Source organism: Pongo pygmaeus, chromosome X (genome assembly GCF_028885625.2).
Source record: "Pongo pygmaeus isolate AG05252 chromosome X, NHGRI_mPonPyg2-v2.0_pri, whole genome shotgun sequence".
Taxonomy (NCBI): Eukaryota; Metazoa; Chordata; class Mammalia; order Primates; family Hominidae; genus Pongo; species Pongo pygmaeus.
Window position 1 is genome coordinate 13,101,227 of NC_072396.2, and position 23,452 is coordinate 13,124,678.

The 23,452-nt window shown below is 39.5% G+C and overlaps 1 protein-coding gene across 5 annotated transcripts in view; it reads left to right on the forward strand.

Annotated features, from left to right (window-relative positions):
• Positions 1 to 23,452, forward strand: part of FRMPD4 (FERM and PDZ domain containing 4) — a 583,947-nt gene that overhangs the window by 511,425 nt on the left and 49,070 nt on the right. For all 5 annotated transcript variants that reach the window (XM_054472023.1, XM_054472020.1, XM_054472022.1 and 2 more), the window contains exon 5: positions 22,888 to 22,933. In XM_054472023.1, the coding sequence (XP_054327998.1) occupies positions 22,888 to 22,933 (46 nt within the window). The remainder of the gene's footprint in view (positions 1 to 22,887; positions 22,934 to 23,452) is intronic.

The following is a 23,452-nucleotide window of genomic DNA, read 5'->3' on the forward strand; positions in this document are numbered from 1 at the left end:
CTCACTGAATTCCTTTAGTTATCTCACATTTCCCATATCAACAGGGCCTCCCATGGGAATGACCCTGAAAAGGCATGAGCCGTTTGCCAATGGTCTTTCTTAATTGCCCCAGCAATCATTTTCTTCCATGGCCCACTACCTAATTTATTTTTAACATAAACAAGTTTCATTCAGCAGACCAGACGCTGAATCTTCCCCGTCTTCTTCTCTTACTCATTTACAGTGTTACATGAAAATTCCATTCTTCTCTCTACATAATAGCTGCCCTGCTATCTAATAAGATAGGGCTGTATCAGTCAGCTGTTGCTTCATAACAAATAATCAAGATCTCAGTAGCTTACTGAATACTTTCTTTTTTACACTGTGGTAAAATATACACAACGTACAATTTTCTATTTTAATAATTTTAAATGTATAATTCAGTGCCACTAATTATATTCACAATATTGTGCAACCATCACTGTTATCTATTTTCAAAACTTTTTCAGCGCTCCAAACAGAAACTCTGTACCCATTAAGCAATAACTCCCCATTTCCCCTTCTCCAAGCTCCCAGTAACCTCTAATCTACTTTCTGACTCTGTGAATCTGCCAGTCCTAGATATTTCATACAAGTAGATTTAATATTTTGATATTTTTCCTTCTGTGTCTGGAAATAAGTGTTTCTTTCTCATGCATCTGCAAACTGGATGGGGTAGCTCTGGCAATCTTTGCTGGGCTTGCCTGGAAACTACAGATTAGTTTCAAATCTATTTCGTATGTCTCTCCTCCTCCTTGGACCAGAAGGCTGCACAAGGCGATACAGAGCAGGACAGAGCAAACAGGAACAGGTGGCAAGGCGTCTGAAAGATTAGGCTCTGAACTGGTACACCGTCACTTTCACAGTTCTTCCATTGGCCAAAGCAAGTCATTGGCCAAAGCAAGTCATTGGCCAAGCCCAAAGTCTAAAGTCAGGCAAGTAAACTTCAGCTCTAGTGGGAGAATGCAAAACTACATGAAAGCGCATGGATACAGGGAAGATTCAAGAGCTGGGGCCATATCCTACATGGTTAAAATGTAAGTTCTGGAGTTGAATGGACCCTCCTCTACCACTTTTCAGCCATGCAGCTTTATGAAAAGGGATTTAATCTTTCTGAGCCTTGTTTCCTCATCAGTAAAATGGGGATAATAATATTACCTATCTCACAGGCTGCTGTGATTATTATTGAAATGCTCTAAATTTGCAGTAAAAAAAAAAAATGCAAGCAATATTATTGTCATTCTTCAAACGTAAAGAATAGAAAAAACAACCAAAGCCAATAGAACTTTTTTATCTTTGCTTTTCACTGAGGAAAGGAAGTTTTAGGTTAGAAGAGGATGCTGGAAACCATGGAAGTTCAGAAAGGGAATTAGAATTACAGACTAAGACCTATTGGTACTTGAAGAACCAGTAGAAATCATTTTGTCTATTTGTTTTTATATTTTCTTTTAGTAATGTCACTTTTTTTTACATAAATCTAGCCTATGATCTCAGTGCATAAAGCAGTAGAGGCGTTCTGGTTGAAAAGACAGGGGTATTCAGGGCTCTGCCCACTGGCAAGAGTCCCTGTCTCAGAAGGGTTGCATGGAGCACAATTTGAAAACCACTAATCAATCAATCAATCAATCTGCAACCTTAGAGACTGACTTTTAAATCAGACCCTTTCAATTGTTACTGTCCTGTACTACATATTCTGTATCTATCTGTAATCATATAAAATAACTATGACTTACTGAAAAAAAAAAAAAAGAAAACCACTAATTTTTTTTTTGTTTTTGTTTTTTTTTGAGATGGAGTTTTGCTCTTGTTGCCCAGGCTGGGGTGCAATGGCACGATCTCAGCTCATAGCAACCCCCGCCTCCCGGATTCAAGCGATTCCCCTGCCTCAGCCTCCCAAGTAGCTGGGATTACAGGCATGTGCCACCATGCCCAGCTAATTTTGTATTTTTAGTAGAGACAGGGTTTCGCCATGTTGGTCAGGCTGGTCTCAAACTCCTCAATCACCTCAGGTGATTTGCCCACCTCGGCCTCCCAAAGTGCTGGCATTACAGGCGTGAGCCACCATGCCCAGCCAAAAACTATTAATTTAATCCAAGCTTCCTCTTCTTCCAGATGAAAAAAAAATTAAACCCACTTGTGTAATGTGATTTTCCCCCAAAATCACATACCTAATTGGTGCCAGATCTAAAACGAGAGTAAAACCTCTAACTCCCTTGCCCATACCATGCTGGCTTCTGTGAACTTTCAATGGCCTTGTTGGTAACAGCAACCTCTTTGGCCTAATTTTATCTCCTCTCTTCTTTTTCAATTTGTCCTTCGTTGAGATATATCACACTTATAGGTAGGTAGTGCTCATATATTAGCCATGATTCTGCCCATCTGAAGAATGCAAATGTGTTACTGGTGAAAGAAATGCCCATCTCCATCAGCAAAAAAGGGGAAGAAGGAAATGAAAAAGTATATACAGTAGACATGTGAGTAGATACAAGAAATATGTGAATATGTATATTCATTCTCCTATAAATGTACTCATATATGTATATATATATACACTCATACATACACATACATACACACCATTTTGTGAATCTGACACATAATAGAGAGTCATGAGATGGAAGTCAAAGTTCTACCATGTAATAGCTGTAGGGCTTTAGACAAATTATTCAGCATCCCTGAGTTCGGCATCCTCTAGGTAAAATGAGGCTAAGAATCACTGCTTCCCAGCGATGTTACAAACATGAATATGTATGAGAAACAGAAGTTTACCACCTTGGGAGTGTTACCAGGACTGCCAAAATGCCACCCTGGTACTTTCTAAGTTCTGTGCTTCTAGACCCATTTCTGAATTCTACAGAACAACTTATAAACATACAGGCTTTGGAGTCAGAAAAGCACAGATCCATGTACTGATTCTGCCAGTTACTGAAATGTGAACTGAGAACATTGAATTGATCTATTTGAACTTGGTTTTCTCATTTCCAAATAAGAATGACATTACCTTCTTTACTGGAATATCAGGAAGCTTGAATCACATAAGTAATTTGTGTAGTACACTGTATGGCACATGGTAAACATTCAGAACACATTAACTCTTAATCTTGTTCTTATATTGTGATTGTTACTGTTCTTCAAAGTTTCCCCTAGTTTTCTACCCACTCAGGCACAGGAAAATACATTTGGGGAAATATTGAAATAGCAGTACTTTGAATCTTTAGAAATCAGATTATTTTCAAAAATATAATATTTTCTTTATTTTAGGGAAAGACTATTAAAATCTTTTTTCCCCTAGAGAATGACTGCTGTGAGGATTGTTCAGTGTGGTTTCATGTCCCCGAACACCATCTCTATCCCTGTGTGTGTTCCAACAATTTAATTCAGCTGGCAGAACTGTCCCCCTTTAGAATAAGGTAGAGATTATGCTAACATTTTAGATGAGGATCATCTTGTTGGTTTTTGGAAAAGTATCTCCACATGAGCATCTCTAGATGGGCAGCATTGTCCAACATATCATGCTGCCATGATAGAGTATGGTAGCCTCTAGCTACATGTGGCTATTAAGCACTTAAAATGTTGCTAGTGCAACTGAGGGACTGGATTTAATTTTATTATGTTCAGTGAACTTAAATAGCCACAGGTCTGGAGACTTCTCTGCATGTTCTGGGCCAATGAGAATGCTGTTTGAAATTTTGATATTTAACTTATCAAAGAACATCCCTGAAGATAAAGACAAACAAAAAGACAATGGAAAGAAAGCTTTCATCCTGGAAGCATGTCAAAGCAGCCCAAAATGAATGAGATGAAATGAATTACCCCTTTCCTTTCCCAAATCTTCATGATGATTATGGACTATTACTAACTGCTCACCAGGACTTTGGGAATCCCAATAATTTTCATACGGTTTGTGCTGCTTAGTTTGAGTGAGTTGAATGTGGCATGCTTACACCTTCTTAGTACCGCTCGCTCAACTGACAAAACTTTAACTACTTTTTACATGACTTTAAGACATTCTATTCCAACTCCTCCTTTGTGAAACATAAATGGATTGCTTATTCAACATGGTGTCTTTCAGACATAATGGCATTTATCTCCACATACACTCAAGAATATGTGTTTAGATGACAGCATGTATTGATTGACTGCAACTTATTCCAGTTGCTGACAGAGTAGAAGGAACTCAGTCAGACACTAAGAAGAGTAAAAAAGTAAGGTAAAGGAAGACTAATGGAGTTCATAGAGTTAGAGATGCACATGTATCAGGATTGTCAATGAATGATAAAGCCAAATAAAACAGAGTCATTGGTTGAACACATGTATACCCTTTGACCTACCAATTCCACTCCTAAGTATACACCAAACAGAAGTGGATACACATTTAATATATTCACCAAAAGACATATGCAAGACTGTTAATACATAGCAGCACTATTATTTAGCAGCCCCAAATTGGACTACTCAAATGGCCATCAATGGTAGAACTGATAAATGAATAGTGGTACAGCTACACAATGGCTACTACACATCAATGAGAATAAATGATCTACGACTACACATCACAATTTGGATGAATCTCAAAAACAATTCTGAGTGAAACAAGAAAGAAACAAATCATTGTTACTTTACAATTATATTCATATAATGTTGCAAATGAGGTCATACTGTTCTATGGTATTAAAAATCAGAACTGTTGTTATCCTCAGGAAGTATATTTGGAAATGAGCATGGGGGCTTCTGGGATATTGGTAATGTTTTGATTTCTTATTTGGACCCTGATTACAATTATCTATTGGTACATAACAAATTACCTCGGCCAGGCGCAGTGGTTCACACCTGTAATTCCAGCACTTTGGGAGGCCGAGGCAGGCAGATCACCTGAGGTTGGGAGCGAGACCAGCCTGACCAACATGGAGAAACCCCATCTCTACTAAAAATACAAAATTAGCCAGGTGTGGTGGCGTGTGCCTGTAATCCCAGCTACTTGGGAGGCTGAGGCAAGAGAATCGCTTGAACTCGGGAGGCGGAGGTTGTGGTGAGCCAAGATTGCATCATTGCACTCCAGCCTGGGCAACAAGAACAAAACTCCTTCTAAAAAAAACAAACAAACAAAAATCTCAAAACTTACGAGCTTAAATCTACAACATTTATTATCTCACCTTTCCTGTGGATCAGGAAACTGTGTACAGCTTAGCTGGGTGCCTCTGGCTCAAGGTGTCCCACAGGGGTGCAATCAAGTTGTTGTCTGGGGCTGTGGTCTCATCTGAGGCTCAACTGAAAAGGAATCTGCTTCCAAGGTCACTCATGTGTTTCTTTACAGGATTCAGTTTCTCACAGGCTCTTGGACTGAGGGCCTCAGTTTCTTAACAACTTTTGGCTGGGACCTCCCTTGGTTCTTTGCTGTGTGGGCCTCTCCAAAGGGCAGCTTATGTGGTATTTGGTTTCCTTTGGGGCAAGTGAGCAAGAGTGTGAGAGAGAGTGAGCCCACAATATGGAAGCCATAGTTTTGGGGTTTTTTTTAACCTAACCTTGGATATGACCTTCTGTCACTTCTGCCATATTTCGTTTATTAGAAATGAATCAGTAAATCCAGTCCACATGCAAGGGAAGGGAATTATACACAGTCGGAGCATCAGAAGGTGCAGATCCCTGGGGATCATCTTAGTGGCTGCCTACTGCATGTGTGTTCAGTGTGTAAATTTCAATGAGCTGTACACTCAAGGCATGTACTTTTCTGTATATTCATTATACTTAAAAAGTGTGATTGAAGAATTAACAGAATCTCTGGATCTCACAAAAGAGGCCTTTGGCCTTCAGATAGACTTTACTAAACTGAAGGTTCTTAAATTTAAGTCTAGCCTCCAGAAACAGAAGCCTTTTTTCTAACTCGTTTCTGCCAAACTGGGCTTACTACAACATCACTAGGTCTTTGCTCCTCTATCCTGTACATTATCACAGTACACATAGCTGTAGTCACCACTGCCTCTGAAAACCCATGAACCCTGAAAGACAGAGGAGTTCTTTCCAGTTGGACAAGCATGGGGCCTGGTGCTTCTTGTGTCATAGAAAGGAAAAGTGGCTCTGTCATGATGAGGTCAAGACCTGGGCTTCCTGTGGCAAACCCCACAGTCAAATTCAGTCAGAGCAGGAAAACCTCTGAGATGGTGAAGAATGGAAATTGTATTATTTAAAGTCAGCCTCTAGTACTGACACACATTTAAAAAGGAAAAAAACATGAAGATTCCTTGGGCAAGCATCAGAACAATTGCTGTGGGCCAAAATTCATAAATATGCTATACACTGTCCCTGATTTTAGGGTTGGCCTGTTTCTAGTCACTGTTTATCTTTACTCTTAGGGAAATGTCACCAGGACTGTGGACATGCATAGAGGCAGGAAAGAAGGGAATAAATGAAGGAAGTCTTATCCTAGGTGATGAGAATAAAATAGCGATCCTGAAAGGGCTTGAGAAATGTTAGTAAAGGAACTGCCAGTCAAAACACACTCTATTATTTCTCACTATAAAAGAAGCCATTGGCTTCTTCTCAATAACCACCCTGTCATTTGTTCTAAACCATGGCTGGATCGCCCATCAACAGAGCACACAACCTGGTGGCCTGCTTTTGCTTAATGTCTGTTTTGTTCATCCATGGCAAAGTGTTTAAGAAAAACATCCACCCCAACTTTTTTTTTTTTTTAGTACTTTTTGTGCTTTCAGTTTACTATGTCAGTTTTTTCCAATGGTATTTATAAGAAGCGCTCTTAGGAACCGAAGTTCATTTAGAGAGCCATTAAAGTGTCTGCTACTCAATGAATTCATGACTATTGATAACAGCCACCTACTGCCTGCATTGCTGCCTTAGCCCTTAACTGGGCCCGCACTTCCACCTTGCCCTCCTGCAATCCATTCTCAGCTTAGTGGCCAGAGTGACCTTTTTAAAACATGTATTTTGTCATTCCTCTGCTCCAAACTCACAGGTAAAGCCAGACTTTTGCAATGGCCCATCAGGCCCCAAATGATCTGGGCCCTGGCCGTCTCTCTGATCTTTCTCCCTAGAATCCCTCCTTACTCTGTTGAAGGGTCGCTGGGCTCCTGGCTCTAACTCAAACTTCCCTGGCAGGTTCCACCTTAGGGCCTTTGCCTGTAGCCCCCTGTGCCCAGGAGTTTCTTCCCCTTGACAGCTTCATAGCCAACTACCTTACTTCCTACTCATTGTTGCTAACTTGTCACCTCTTAATGACATTTAACTTGTCTACCCTATTCAAAATGGCATGGTGGCCTACCTCCCAACACTCACAAATGTCCATGTCATCTTCAGCATGCTGCATTATACATATGGTGATATTTGTTATTTATTTTTTATTGAATGTCTTCCCTCTTTAGATGGTAAGCTCTGCCAGGTTAGGTGTTTTATTGCCTGTTTTATTTATTGATGTAGCTCAGGATTCCTCAGTCTCAGCACTATTGACATTTTGTGCTGAGTAATTCTTTGTTGTGGGGGCTGTCCTGTGTGTTGTAGGATGTTTTGCAGCAACTATGGGTTCTACCTATTAGCACTTCTCCTAACTGTGACACCCATAAATGTCTTCAGACATTGCCAAATATCCCTTATGGGGTAAAATCACTCTCCACTGAGGATCACTGATATATCCCAAATGCCTGGCCCCAGGTAGATACTCAATAAATATTTGTTGAAGGAATGAATGCAGGGAGAGCTAGATAGCATCACAGAAGTGTGTAAAATAATTTAACTATTACCTCATGAAAAGCTGCTGCCTTTTATACATTTTAAATAGAAGCACTATTTTCATCCATTAGTCAAATAAGCATTTCAAAGGCCAGAGACAATACTCATTCAGCAAAAAATGAATTAAATAGACAAAAAATTAGGTCAAACCAAAACCAGATACATATGCAAATTAACTCTCTTAGCAGTAGTTTCCGAATTCAAAGTGCCAAACCTGAAATTTTATTGCAAAGGTTTACAAAATACAATAAAATAAAGAGTTTGAAATGATGCAATTCCATCAAAATGTTAATTCTGATCACCACTATATCAATGATGTAGATTTTAACCATAATAGCCTAATATTAATATTCTTCACAAAGAAAATCCCAGCCTAAGCCTTAAATGCATTCAGTAAAATGTGAATTAGACTTTGCAAAGAATTCTGATTTCTCCCTAGGTTTAAAATTCAAGTCGTTGGTTATATGTAAGCGAGTTAATTCTAAGCCTAAAATTACAATGTACTTTAATCCTTTCTCTGCAATTCAAATATTTACTTGACAATGCCATACCAATTGTGCCCTCCAAATTATTCCTTGTAGTGAAGCATTTTTAGTCCAAGACACTTGATTGGGTCTTCTTCTCCTCTAAGTTTGTTTTTTTCCCCTCTACCGCATTCTCCACAAGTCCATAATTAACGTTACGATTGGCAAATCCCACTCTCAGCAGTAAGAAAATCTTTTTCCACGCTTCAACATATGTTTGTATAAGACAATTTTTTTTGTTTTGTTTTAATGGAGGTTACAAATACAGTATACTAAGGGAGTCATTGGCTTGGACATTTTATCTTCCTTGATAAGGGAGACATGTTCAATTTCAAAACTGTTTGACTGTTTTAAATACCTGTTTCTTTAAAAACATAGTTTTCAAATTCTTTTTGGGAAGATGATGTTCTAGTTATCTATTGCAGCCTAATGAATGTAATGGCTTAACGTAATAATTAATATAAATAATTGGTTATCTCTCATGGTTCTGTGGGTTGACTGAACTCATCCAGATGGTTCTCACTGGGGTCTGTCTTGTGGCTGCAGTTAAATGGCAGCTGCGGCTGGAGCCGTCTGAAGGCTTGAGGAGATATCCAAGATGGCTTCTTTTGTCATATGTTGTTGCCTGGACTTGGACAGCTGACATAGTGAAGGCTGGCCAGGCATCTCTCCCTCTCTCCACACTACTTATCCACATGGATGGCTTCTATATGACATGGTGGTCACAGGGTTGTTGGACTTCTAACATGGTATCTGGTTTTCCTCAAAGGGAGCATTCCAAGATATCCATGTGGACTTTTTAAGGCTTCTAGGATTATTCTGACCAAGGCCCAGAAGTCATGCAAAGCTATCTCTACAATATTCTGTTAAAAGTGAGTCACAAAATTAGTCCAGATTCAAAGGGAGGAGACTAGACAGAATGTGAATATTAGAAGGTGTGTTACTTGAAGGTCATCTTTAGATCCCTAGTATCACAGACAAAAAAAGATAAGCAATACAATTATCCAGTTTTTAAGGATGAAGTCTTTAATACATTGCTTAATAAGGATCTTTTCTTAAATTCTCTTTACTTTCCCTTTGGCTACCAAACTGGTGGTCTTTTTGATCAGCAGTATAACGTCTCACTCAAGGGTGAAAATGGTAATAGGAGAAACAATATCTATCGAGTTGGCAGAAGCCAAGTCCAATGCTACTGGACAAGTGGACTCTTTAAATCATCTCCTCTATGTTTCTGCTACCGTAATGACTATGGTGGCTTCGTTATGCCTATTTTCTTCCATAGCATTCCCTGAACATGACTTAGAAATGACAAATAGTCCCATTCCTCTTCTTTGCAAGTATCAGGGTGGAAGCAAGCTTCAGCGGCAATGAGCAGAGTGTAAATGCTTCATATAGTCCATGACAGATTACACTTAACTGTAATATGTTGACCTTTTCTGAATGCTTGGTCATTTGCTGGACATTTCCATTCTCTCCAGCTAATAGCTTCAGTGCCTGTTAGGAATTGATTCAGTGGATAATTATAATCTCTCTTCAGAGTGTTGCAAAGGTCAACGAGATAAAGCAATAAACCCCCATTTCAAGTGCAGTCCTGTGGCGACTTTTCTGAAAATGAAGGGCAACACTTCTTCCTTCATCTTTGCCAGCAATTGACTAGGCCGACGCTACGTTATCGCTTGTTATCAAATCTGAAAAATCTCAGTGTTCTTTTCACATCTCCAGGTTTAGGTGGGAAGAGAAAATAAAAAGCAAGCAAGTGGCTTCGTCACAAAATATCCTAGGATTGAGAAAACGCCCTTCTGAGCAAAGATCATTGGAGAAACACTGTTAATCAGTTCTTATTTTCATGAACAGTGACTGTTCACCAGCAGCGAGTTTAAGGGCTGAGACTCACTAGCATGCAGAAAAAAATTGGGTTTTTTTTTCAGTTTTTTTTAATATTACTATTATACTTTAAGTTCTGGAGTACATGTGCAGAACGTGCAGGTTTGTTACATAGGTATACACGTGCCATGGTGGTTTGCTGCACCCATCAACCCATCGCCTATATTAGGTATTTCTCCTAATGCTATCCCTCCCCTAGCCCCCCACCCCCCGACAGGGCCCGGTGTGTGATGTTCTTCTCCCTGTGTCCATGTGTTCTCATTGTTCAACTCCCACTTATGAATGAGAACATGAGGTGTTTGGTTTTCTGTTCCTGTGTTAGTTTGCTGAGAATGATTGTTTCCAGCTTCATCCCTGTCCCTGCAAAGGACATGAACTCATCCTTTTCTGTGGCTGCATAGTATTCCATAGTGTATATGTGCCACATTTTCTTTATCCAGTCTATCATTGATGGGCATTTGGGTTGGTTCCAAGTCTTTGCTATTGTGAACAGTGCCGCAATAAACATATGCGTGCATGTGTCTTTATAGTAGAATGATTTATAATCCTTTGGGTATATGCCCAGTAATGGGATTGCTGGGTCAAATGGTATTTCTGGTTCTAGATCCTTGAGGAATTGCCACACTGTCCTCCACAATGGTTGAACTAATTTACACTCCCACCAACAGTGTAAAATCATGCCTATGTCTCCACATCCTCTCTAGCATCTGTTATTTCCTGACTCTTTAATGATCGCCATTTTAACTGGTGTGAGATGGTATCTCATTGTGGTTTTAATTTGCATTTCTCTAATGACCAGTGATGACAAACTTTTTTTCATATGTTTGTTGGCAGCATAAATGTCTTCTTTTGAGAAGTTTCTGTTCATATCCTTTGCCCATTTTTTGATAGGGTTATTTGGTTTTGTCTTGTAAATCTGTTTAAGTTCCTTGTAGATTCTGGATATTAGCCCTTTGTCAGATGCATAGATTGCAAGAATTTTCTTCCATTATGTAGGTTGCCTGTTCAGTCTGATGATAGTTTCTTTTGCTGTGCAGAAGCTCTTTAGTTTAATCCCATTTGTCAATTTTGGCTTCTGTTGCCATTGCTTTTGGTGTTTTAGTCATGAAGTCTTTCCCCATGCCTATGTCCTGAATGGTGCCTGGTTTGCCTCTAGGGTTTTTATGGTTTTAGGTCTTACGTTTAAGTCTTTAATGCATCTTGAGTTAGTTTTTGTATAAGGTGTAAGGAAGGGGTGTAGTTTCAGTTTTCTGCATATGGCTAGCCAATTTTCCCAACACCATATATTAAATAGGGAATCTTTTCCCAATTGCTTGTTTTTGTCCAGTTTGTCAGAGATCAGATGGTTGTAGATGTGTGGCACTATTTATGAAGCATCTGTTCTGTTCCATTGGTCTATATATCCGTTTTGGTACCAGTACCATGCTGTTTTGCTGTTTTGGTTACTGTAGCCTTGTAGTATAGTTTGAAGTCAGGTTGCACAATGCCTCCAGCTTTGCTCTTTTTGCTTAGGATTGTCTTGGCTATACGGACTCTTTTTTGGTTCCATATGAAATTTAAAGTAGTTTGTTCTAATTCTGTGAAGAAAGTCAGTGGTAGCTTGATGGAGATAGCGTTGAATCTATAAATTACTTTTGACAGTATGGCCATTTTCACGGCATTGACTCTTCCTATCCATGAGCATGGAATGTTTTTCCATTTGTTTGTGTCCTCTCTTATTTCCTTGAGCAGTGGTTTGTAGTTCTCCTTGAAGAGGTCCTTCGCATCCCTTGTAAGTTGTATTCCTAGGTATTTTATTCTCTTTGTAGCAATTGTGAATGGGAGCTCACTCATGATTTGGCTCTGTGTCTATTATTGGTGTATAGGAATGTTTGTGATTTTTGCACATTGATTTTGTTTCCTGAGGCTTTGCTGAAGTTGCTTTTCAGTCTAAGAAGCTTTTGGGCTGAAACAATGGAGTTTTCTAAATATACAATCATGTCATCTGCAATCAGAGACAATTTTACTTCCTCTCTTCCTATTTGAATACCCATTATTTCCTTCTCTTGCCTGATTGCCCTGGCCAGAACTTCCAACACTATGTTGGATAGCAGTGGTGAGAAAGGACGTCCTTGTCTTGTGCCGGTTTTCGAAGGGAATGCTTCAGCTTTTGCCCATTCAGTATGATACTGGCTGTGGTTTTTTCATAAATAGCTCTTATTATTTTGAGATACATTCCATCAATACCTAGTTTATTGAGAGTTTTTACCATGAAGAGGTGTTGAGTTTTACTGAAGGCCTTTTCTGCATGCATTGAGATAATCATGTGGTTTTTGTCATTGGCTCTGTTTATGTGATGGATTACATTTATTGATTTGCATATGTTGAACCAGCCTTGTATCCCAGGGATGAAGCCGACTTGATCATGGTGGATAAGCTTTTTGATGTGATGCTGGATTCGGTTTGCCAGTATTTTATTGAGGATTTTCGCATAGATGTTCATCAGGGATATTGGCCTGAAATTTTCTTCTTTTGTTGTGTCTCTTCCAGGTTTTGGTATCAGGACGATGCTGGCCTCATAAAATGAGTCAGGGAGGAGTCTCTCTTTTTCTATTGTTTGGAATAGTTTCAGAAGGAATGGTACCAGCTCCTCTTTGTAACTCTGATAGAATTTGGCTGTGAATACGTCTAGCCCTGGGCTTTTTTTGGTTGGTAGGCTACCAATTACTGCCTCAATTTCAGAACTTGTTATTGGTCTATTCAGAGATTCGACATCTTCCTGGTTTAGTCTTGGGAGGGTGTATGTGTCCAGGAATTTATCCATTTCTTCTAGATTTTCTAGTTTATTTGTGTAGAGGTGTTTATAGTATTCTCTGATGGTAGTTTGTATTTCTCTGGGATCAGTGGTGATATCCCCTTTATCATTTTTTATTGTGTCTATTTGATTCTTCTCTCTTTTCTTCTTTATTAGTCTGGTCAGCAGTCTATCTATTTTGTTAATCTTTAAAAAAGAAAAAAAAAACATGCCGGGCGCAGTGGCTCATGCCTGTAATCCCAGCACTTTGGGAGGCCGAGGCAGGTGGATCATGAGGTTAGAAGATTGAGACCATCCTGGCTAACACAATGAAACCCCGTCTCTACTAAAAATACAAAAAAATTAGCCGGGCGTGGTGGTGGGCGCCTGTAGTCCCAGCTACTTGGGAGGCTGAGGCAGGAGAATGGCATGAACCTGGGAGGCGGAGCTTGCAGTGAGCCAAGATTGCACCACTGCACTCCAGACTGGGCAACACAGCGAGACTCTGTCTCAAAAAAAAAAAAAATGTGAACCAAGATCATGCGACTGCACTCCAGCCTGGGCAACAGAGCAAGACTCTGTCAAAAAAGCTAGCTCCTGGATTCATTGGTTTGTGAAGGGTTTTTCATGTCTCTATCTCCTTCAGTTCTGCTCTGAAACCCTACAAGCCAGAAGAGAGTGGGGGCCAATATTCAACATTCTTAAAAAAAAAAGAATTTTCAACCCAGAATTTCATATCCAGCCACACTAAGCTTCATAAGCGAAGGAGAAATAAAATCCTCTACAGAAAAGCAAATGCTGAGAGATTTTGTCACCACCAGGCCTGCCTTACAAGAGCTCCTGAAGTAAGCACTAAATATGAATAGGAAAAACCGGTACCAGCTACTGCAAAACATACCAAATTGTAAAGGCCATTGACACCATGAAGACACTGCATCAACTAATGGGCAAAATAACCAGCTAGCATCATAATGACAGGATCAAATTCTCACATAACAATATTAACTTTAAATGTAAATGGGCTAAACGCCCCAATTAAAAGACACAGACTGGCAAATTGGATAAAGAGTCAAGACCCATCGGTGTGCTGTATTCAGGAGACCCATCTCATGTGCAAAGACACACATAGGCTCAAAATAAAGGGATGGAGGAATATTTACCAAGCAAATGGAAAGCAAAAAAAAAGCAGGGGTTGCAATTCTAGTTCTGATAAAAATAGACTTTAAACCAACAAAGATCAAAAAAGACAAAGAAGAGTATTACATAATGGTAAAGGGATCAATGCAACAAGAAGAGCTAACTATCCTAAATATATATGCACCCAATACAGGAGCACCCAGATTCATGAAGCAGGTTCTTAGAGACCTGCAAAGAGCCTTAGACTCCCACACAATAATAGTGGGAGACTTTAACACCCCACTGTCAATATTAGACAGATCAATGAGACAGAATATTAACAAGGATATTCAGGACTTGAACTCAGCTCTGGACCAAGCAGACCTAATACACATCTACAGAACTCTCCACCCCAAATCAACAGAATATACATTCTTCTTAGCACCACATAGCACTTATTCTAAAATTGACCACTTAATTGGAAGTAAAACACTCCTCAGCAAATGCAAAAGAACAGAAATCATTACAAACAGTCTCTCAGACCACAGTGCAATCAAATTAGAACTCAGGATTAAGAAACTCACTCAAAACCACACAACTACATGGAAACTGAACAACCTGCTCCTGAATGACTACTGGGAACATAACAAAATTAAGGCAGAAACAAGTTCTTTAAAACCAGTGAGAACAAAGACACAAGACACAACTTACCAGAATCTCTGAGACACAGCTAAAGCAGTGTTTAGAGGGAAATTCATAGCACTAAAATGCCCACAGGAGAAAGCAGGAAAGATCTAAAATTGACACCCTAACATCACAATTAAAAGAACTAGAGAAGCAAGAGCAAACAAATTCAAAAGCTAGCAGAAGACAAGAAATAACCAAGAATTGTTTTCTAATTTTTTTTGAAGAACCCTGAAGTACAGGAAGAATAAAGAATCCTATGTGTGCATGTGTATACCTACGAAGTGAGGGTTCAACACTGTTTCACTGCACTTTATTGCCTTTCTTTCTAAATAAAAATACTGCACATCCATCTTTCAAGAAGTTACATTAGAATGTTATTTCACTGTTTATAAAATGCTTTCATATATAATCCTAAATTACCTCTGTTTTCCTTTTAAAAGCCTAACATTTCACCCTTCACAGATTGATTATTTACTTCCATTTTTGAAGTGTAAAATTGTACAGTTAACTTCTTTAGACTTAATGTTTCTAAAGCAAGATTCTCAAATTCTGACATGAAATATCTTCCTATATATCTTTGTTATTTGATTTTTATTTTGTTTGGTTTTCCCAATGTCTGAGCAAATCTTGATTCCCATGATGACTGTTAAATTCGTATCACTGTCTGGGTTCATCAAGAGATCTATTTAAGTTGGTCTAGAAAGAAAATATACACTAGCACATGCCAATATGATTATATATTATAATTTTTAAAATGGTATAAATATAAAATGAGAAAGGCATTTAAAGAAAAATGTCAAACTACACTGCTCTAAAAAACAGAGAACACCAGCCTTAGCTTCATTGTTTAGAGGGATTGTAATACTGGAAACTCTACCTCATTGGAAGCTGGGCTTCTTCCTCACATAGCTTTGCTTTCTGCATCAAATGACATCCAATGAAATCATAAAATGGTATATAATGCCAAAGCATGGTCTAAAACCATTGATGCTGGTGTCCCAAACATGTTTCAAGGGACTCTGCATCAAAAAACGATAAGAATAGACCTTTGTCAAAGAAATGAAGAGAGAGGAATTGAAGGCAAGTTTGACAGGAGTGGTTTAGGGTAGGATAGACTATATTCCCCTGCAGAGATGAGCACTGTGATTCAGGGATGAAAATGACATTTTTAACAAACTCAACCATTTAAAAAATATTGTCACAGCAATTTTGAAATTGCTCTTCAATTTGAAATTACTCTTCAAAAGTAGAAAATTTATGTGGAATTTAATATGAAATAATACTTATCTAAATGTAGTTATAACTGGATTCTTAATGGTCTCTAGCTGTTTTAGGCCATCCCAGAAAGAAGTTAATTTGATGGCTTAAAAGTGTAATCTTCTATTCCTGATTCTAATCATTCTGTTGAGGCTATTTTTAAATGGTGTAGATCATTGTTTTAAATGGTGTAGATCATTGTTTTTTTTTTTTTTTTTCCTCCTAGGATCTTTGGGTTAGGAATTTTAAGGGATCCAAAACATTATAGAGTTAATTTTTCTTGCTTGGCAGGTTATAATTACATAATTATAGACGAGAAAAAAAGAGAAGAAAAGCATGTCCCTAGTCCTGGTGATAAATAACATATTGGATATTTTATTTCAATTCAGACAACTTCATTTATTCATTAAATAGTAAAATTAAAGTCAATCTAGATTATGTGTCAGATAATTTACAAAGAATTACTATAGCTGTAAAGACTTTAAATATAATCAACATATTTTGAAAATAGTTCCCATTTTCAAATTAATAAAGTGTGCTGAGCAGTCCTTCTTCCAGAATTTCTTGAAAGAAGAAATTCTGCATGAGGTTAAGTCATGAATGGAAACTACTTTTTTTTTTGAGCCAGAGTTTCACTCTTGTCACCGAGGCTGGAGTGCAGTGGTGCGATCTTGGCTCACTGCAACCTCCACCTCCTGGGTTCAGGCAATTCTCTAGCTTCAGCCTCCAGAGTAGCTGGGATTACAAGCATGTGCCACCATGCCCGGCTAATTTTTGTATTATTAGTACAGACGGGGTTTCACTATGTTGGCCAGGCTGGTCTCAAACTCCTGACTTCAGGTGATCCACCCGCCTCTGCCTCCCAAAGTGCTGGGATTACAGGCATGAGCGACTGCACCCAGCCTGAAACTACTTTTAAGATACATATGGATTACTAGGCTAGAAGTCTCTTTATTCATGTGGCAGGCAAAATGTAAGATGGACCCCAATGATCTCTCCACTTGTATTCATAGATTTGTGTATTTCCCTCCCTTTTAGTTTGGGTGGGGCCTGTGACTTGCTTTCTAACCAATAAAGTGTGGTAAAAGTGACGGGATGTCCATCCATCATTATGTTACATGAGATTGTAGCTTTCATCATGCCAGTGGACTCCCTCCCTTGCTGGCTCTGATGAAGCAAGTTGCCACATTGGTGAGATGGGGAGATCCACATGGCAAGGAACTGAGAGTGGCCTCAAGCCAACTACCCACAAGGAACTGAGGCCCTTGGTCCAACAGCCTAAAGAGGATTTTCATCATGCCAAAAATCATTGAAGTGAGCTTGGAAGTGAATCCTTCCCAAACGAGCTCTCATATGGGACCCCAGCCCTGGCCAAAATATTGCAGCCTCAAGAGAGAACATGAAAAAGATGACCAAGCTAAGCCACGCTTATATTTCTAACTCACATGAACTGTGAGATAATAAGTGGGTATTGTTTTAAGCAACTAGCTTTGTGGGAATTTGTTATGAAACACTAGGTAACTAATAAAGCTAATGTCTATGGTCGGCAGAATAATGATCACCTGAAAGATGTCCTCATCCTAATTTCCAGAGTCTGTGACTTTCTTTGCAGTTATGATTAAGTCAGAGATGAGATGATTATCTTTGATTATCCAGGTGGACCCAATATAATCGCTAGGTCCTTTTAAGTTAAAGAGGAAGTGACAGTCAGGGAAAGATTTGAAGATGATACTGCTGGTTTTGAAGATGAAGGAAGGGACCATGAGCCAAGGGATACAGGCAGCCTCTAGAAGTTGAAAAGTCTTCAGAATGAGTGCAGCCCAGCTGACACCTTGATTTTAGCCCAGCAAAACTCATTAGAGACTTCTGACTTCCAGAAATATAAGATAGTACATTTGCATCATGTTTAAGCCACTAAGTTTGTGGTAATTTATTATAGCAGCCATAGGAATCTAATACAGGGTCTATGCTTATTAGCATCAAGGATGACTAACAAGAGTCCTTCTCCAGGGCCTTGCCTGCTCCTAACAGCTACTGCACTGAAGCTGTGCATATCAGCTTCCCTTTCTAGAAGTGAACAAATAAATTCAGTGCCACTGAGCATTGCTCTAGGGAAAATTAGCATTTGTCCCACAGCCTTATGGGCCTATTCATTCTCCCACCCAACCTACCACCTTACAGTATTTTTGTCTGACAATTTATCCCTCATTCTCTTGTTTACTGTTTTATTGTTTCACCTCAAGATTCTAAGCCTCCCTGTCTTAGTCAAAGGGTGGACTCAAATAATATGATCTAATCAAACCAGTTCATCATGCTAAATGACTTCAAATTATACTACAAGGCTAGAGTAATAAAAACAGCATGGTACTGGTACCAAAAAGGATATATAGACCAATGGAACAGAACAGAGGCCTCAGAAATAACACCACACATCTACAACCATCTGATCTTTAACAAACCTGACAAAAACAAGCAATGGGGAAAGGATTCCCTATTTAATAAATGGTGTTGGGAAAACTGGCTAGCCATATGCAGAAAGCTCAAACTGGATCCCTTCCACCTTATACAAAAATGAACTCAAGATGGATTAAAGACTTAAACGTAAGACCTAAAACCATAAAAACCCTAGAAGAAAACCTAGGCAATACCATTCTGGACATTGGAATGGGGAAAGACTTCATGACTGAATCACCAAAAGCTATGGCTACAAAAGCCAAAATTGACAAATGGGATCTGATTAAACTAAAGAGCTTCTGCATGGCAAAAGAAACTATCATCAGAGTGAACAGGCAACCTACAGAATGGGAGAAAATTCTTGCAATCTATCCACCTGACAAAGGGCTAATATCCAGAATCTACAAGGAACTTAAACAGATTTACAAGAAAAAAACAAACAACTCCATCAAAAAGTGGGCAAAGGACATGAACAAACACTTCTCAAAAGAAGATATTTATGCGGCCAACAAACATGACAAAAGCTCATCATCACTGGTCATTAGAGAAATGCAAATCAAAACCACAATGAGATACCATCTCATACCAGTTAGAATGGCGATCATTAAAAAGTCAGGAAACAACAAATGCTGGAGAGGATGTGGAGAAATAGGAATGCTTTACACTGTTGGTGGGAGTGTAAATTAGTTCAACCATTGTGGAAGACAGTGTGGTGATTCCTCAAGGATCAGAACTAGAAATACCATTTGACCCAGCAATCCCATTACTGAGTATATACCCAAAGGATTATAAATCATTCTACTATAAAGACACATGCACACGTATGTTTATTGTGGCACCGTTCACAATACCAAAGACATGGAACCAACCCAAATGCCCATCAATGATAGACTGGATAAAGAAAATGTGGCACATATACACCATGGAATACTATGCAGCCATAGAAAAGGATGAGTTCATGTCCTTTGCAGAGACATGGATGAAGCTGGAAACCATCATGCTCAGCAAACTAACACAAGAACAGAAAACCAAATACCGCATGTTAACACTCATAAGTGGGAGTTGAATAATGAGAACACATGGACACAGGGAGGGGAACATCACATACCAGGGCCTGTTGGGTGGTGGGGGGCTAGGGGAGGGATAGCATTAGGAGGAATACCTAATGTAGATGACAGATTGATGAGTGCAGCAAACCACCATGGTACGTGTATACCTATGTAACAAACCTGCATGTTCTGCACATGTACCCCAGAACTTAAAATATAATAAAAAATAAATAAATAAATAAATAAATAAATAAATAGAAGTTGGGAATAAGTAGAGCATGCAGGTCTTGGAGGGTACAATCATAAGGCAACTATGTTCTTTCCCCACATTGCCCACTTATAACTGCTCCCCAGGGCCAGTTCCTCCAAGCCCTCAACAAAATCTCAGGTAGTTCCCATAAACATATTGAACAGGTTCAGAAAGTTATCCAGTCACTTGTACACTCGTAATCACAATTAACACTTGATTGTCATGTAATAGTCAAAACTTCCAACTCCACAAAATTCCTCCCTTGTGCCTAGTTCAGGCCTGGGAAGCCTGCAGTGGGTTAAGGGGCATTATCAATGTTTTCTCCACTGCCCCAGCATTCAGCTCCTTCCAGATTGAAATGAAGCCAAGATGGTGAGGTAAAAGGCAAGAAAGTTCTCACTTGATTGGCACCAGTGTAATCCAGCATTACTTTCTTCTGTCCATGGAAGGTGATGTTGGTGGACTCTTTCCTTGTGGTGGCTTTCATGGATTCCTGGAAGATTTCTTTGTCGAGTTACTCCTATTGCAGCCCCCTTGTGTCAGGCAGAAACCAAGGGCAGGTTATGCTCAATGCTCCTTGGATTCTGTATATTTCTGCAAAGGCCCTCTCATCCCTCAAAGTAGCTCAGTTGATCAGGAGGTCCCAGGCCAATGTTTCTACTGCATCTTCCAAGAGTCTCATACTTTGGGCCTGCCTCAGTATAAGGGTAGTAACTGCACAAATGTAGCCTCTGCTCTTTGAGCATGTGCTACTTCTGACAGCCTCTTCCTGTTGCCTTTTTTTTCAGTTTGTAATGAAGACATGAGTCAGATCCCAAGATGAGTAAGGGGTAAGGGTTCCAAACTCTGGTTTTCAACACCTTTGAAAATCTTGCAGCACCCTTCTTTGGCATGTGGGAATGATTGGCATGTATTGGCATGGGGCCTCAGCTGATTCTGTCTCAGTTCATCTTAGTACTCTGTAACATATGAACACATATGGCTTCCATCTTTTTTTCCACCTAGGTTTGGATTAGGAGTCCTAAGGGATCTGTAGTGCTATGGAGTTAATTCTTCTTGTCTGGCAGATGATGATTATGTACTTAAGATGAGAGAAAACAAAAGTAAAAGCTCTTTCTCAGAATGATGATCGATATCCTGCTGAGATCATTTATGTGAATGATTTTATTTCTAGCAAAATGGTGAACAACCAGCCCTCAGGAATGGTGGAAACCAGGACTGTTCAGGGGATTACTGGCATCTGTAATCTTTACTCTGGTGCTAGGTCATGAATGTGACTTGGCTCCCAACTCTCTTAGTCTCTGTGTCTCTTAGTTCTGATTCTGGAGAGAGGATATCTGATTGGCTCATTCCAACATTCAGGTCCAATGAGCTGGGTGCAGAGAATGAGTTTCCAGGGCCCATTGCTTGCTCCTGAGGACTCTGGGATCAGACTCAGACAGGACAAGCCAGGCAGGGCAGATAGTTCCACTAACACGGCTGCCGCACTCACACATTCTTTGGTCAATGGGGTTATAGAGCATTTCTTATCTCATAAACGTTTCTTGTTGCCTGAGAATGAGGAAAACTTAAACAAAAACGAAGAAACAGTGCTTTGTTTCTGTTTGTGTTGCTTTCCACATATTTGTCTCATATCTGTTATCCTGGAGATGGACACCCAGTTTGCCTCTGACACTTCACACCCACGCATTCTGCTGCAAGTAACATCCTCATCCACCTCCCCTTAAAGGCTAGCAGCAGAATTTTTGGGGGGATATAAAACCAGAGTTGACTGGCTGGGTCATGGTGTTTGTGACACTGAAGTTGACCTATTGAAGCTAGATAGCTTCCCCAAACTGCTACACGTGTGTATACTCCCACCAGCAATGCAGATCCTTCATCTTATCCACTGAATTCTCATTTGATTGCACTGTTGCTCTGTCCACTGCAGTCATTGGGCTCCCTGCCAGCCTTGGTGACTGGGAACTTGTGGGAGCAGACGGGCCACCATCAGCACTGTGCTACCTTCCTGCCCCCACCAGCACCATCATCCTAAGTGTTCTGAGTCTTCCTGGAGTTTTAGTTCTATTACTCCTTTCCCTGCCCTCTTGATCCCTCCCTTCCCCTACCCCACTCCCTACTACATGGTCCAGCCCAGCCAGAGTGAGTGGGCCGAGCCACAAATCAGTTAGTGCTAGAAGTGTGATTTGCAGTGACTTCTTCCAGGCAACAGCCTTGCAAAAGATCTCCTTCCCCTTACTCATGTGGGCAATAAATCAGAAAAGCAGGTAATTAATTACAACCTAAAGTAGAAAAAATCAGCCCTTCTTCAACAAAATGGCAACTGACCTTTCTCCTAGTCATGATTTAAAAAGGAACAAAGAAGGGAAGAAAGAAAAACTATTATAATCCATAATAAGATTTTTCCTCAAGGGTTTGAGTTACTTGGAGGGAATTAGATAAACCATTATATTACATTGTTCTGCTTTTAGCCCTGAAGTGCGGCCTATTGTGAGTAATATTTCCCAACCGGTGCCTGTCTGAAATATTTATCAGCCCAGGGTCCTAGCATTGTGACCAGGGACTTACTAAGCCACACAGTATGGGAACCGATGTTTGCTGGGATGCTATTTTTTTCATAAGAAACCTACAATAACATTTCTCTTTCTGGATGCTGATCCTGAGAGGTAATGACGTTCCATGAACTGACAGAATTTTTAAAAAATCTCTTCCCCTGACAGAAAACTACAGAGAAATTTTTAAGCAGCAAAGAAAAACAGGCTAAAGGAAAATCAGAAGGGGAGAATCAATTCTGAGAGCAGCAAAAAATAAGAGACTTAGTTGATGCTTCTAAAACTGTTCTTCCCTTCCTGGGTTTTATTTTAAGGTCCTGCTGTTTGGCAGCACAGACAATATTGCCCAATGTAAACTTACTAGGAAGCTTTCAATTGGGCAGTTTGTTAAACTCAGGAAACACTTCATTTTGGCTTTTGTGTGGTCTGAAAGCCTACATCTGAGCTATTTGGTTTACCCTATCCTGGGAGTCCAGGGAACATTCACTAACACATCACACATTTTGTTTTGAAAGAAAACTCTTACTAGTTAGAGTCCGGGCTCAGTGCATATCATAAATATGTTTGTTTTTCTCTCTTACAGAAGCTGCAAAGAATCGATACTCCTCACTGTCATTCAGCCTTACCCTGTAAGTGTTCTGTGAATAAAAGTGCCACTTAATGTTCTCAGGCTTCTTGTTTCTTCTGCCCACTCCAGTAAAACCATGATGATGAATAACAGCAGAGAAAAATAACATACACTCACAATATGGGTTCAAAAATCTTGACTATTTTTGTACTTTATACTCCATGTTAGCAAAGCCATTCATTGAAGAGAAAAGGGAGTAATACATTTTCTAAAGTTCTTGAAAGACAACCAGCTGTTCCAGTCCTATGCAATGGTCACATTTGTAAATGACACTAAATTCAAGACCTTCTTATGGTTTCCAGCTTAAGAAACACAAATCTCATGAGACTATCTAATTGTAGGAGGTCGATGCATAATTGTTATTCTTATCCCCATCTAAATAATTTAGCAGAGAACTGGATATTTTAGCAAAGCCTGCTTTAAGAGTAGATATTATATGATATATGCTGTCAGCATTTGATTTCAGCTATCATGGTTAGGAGGGCGGAAAGTGATTTAAAAACTGGACAGTTCTTGTGAT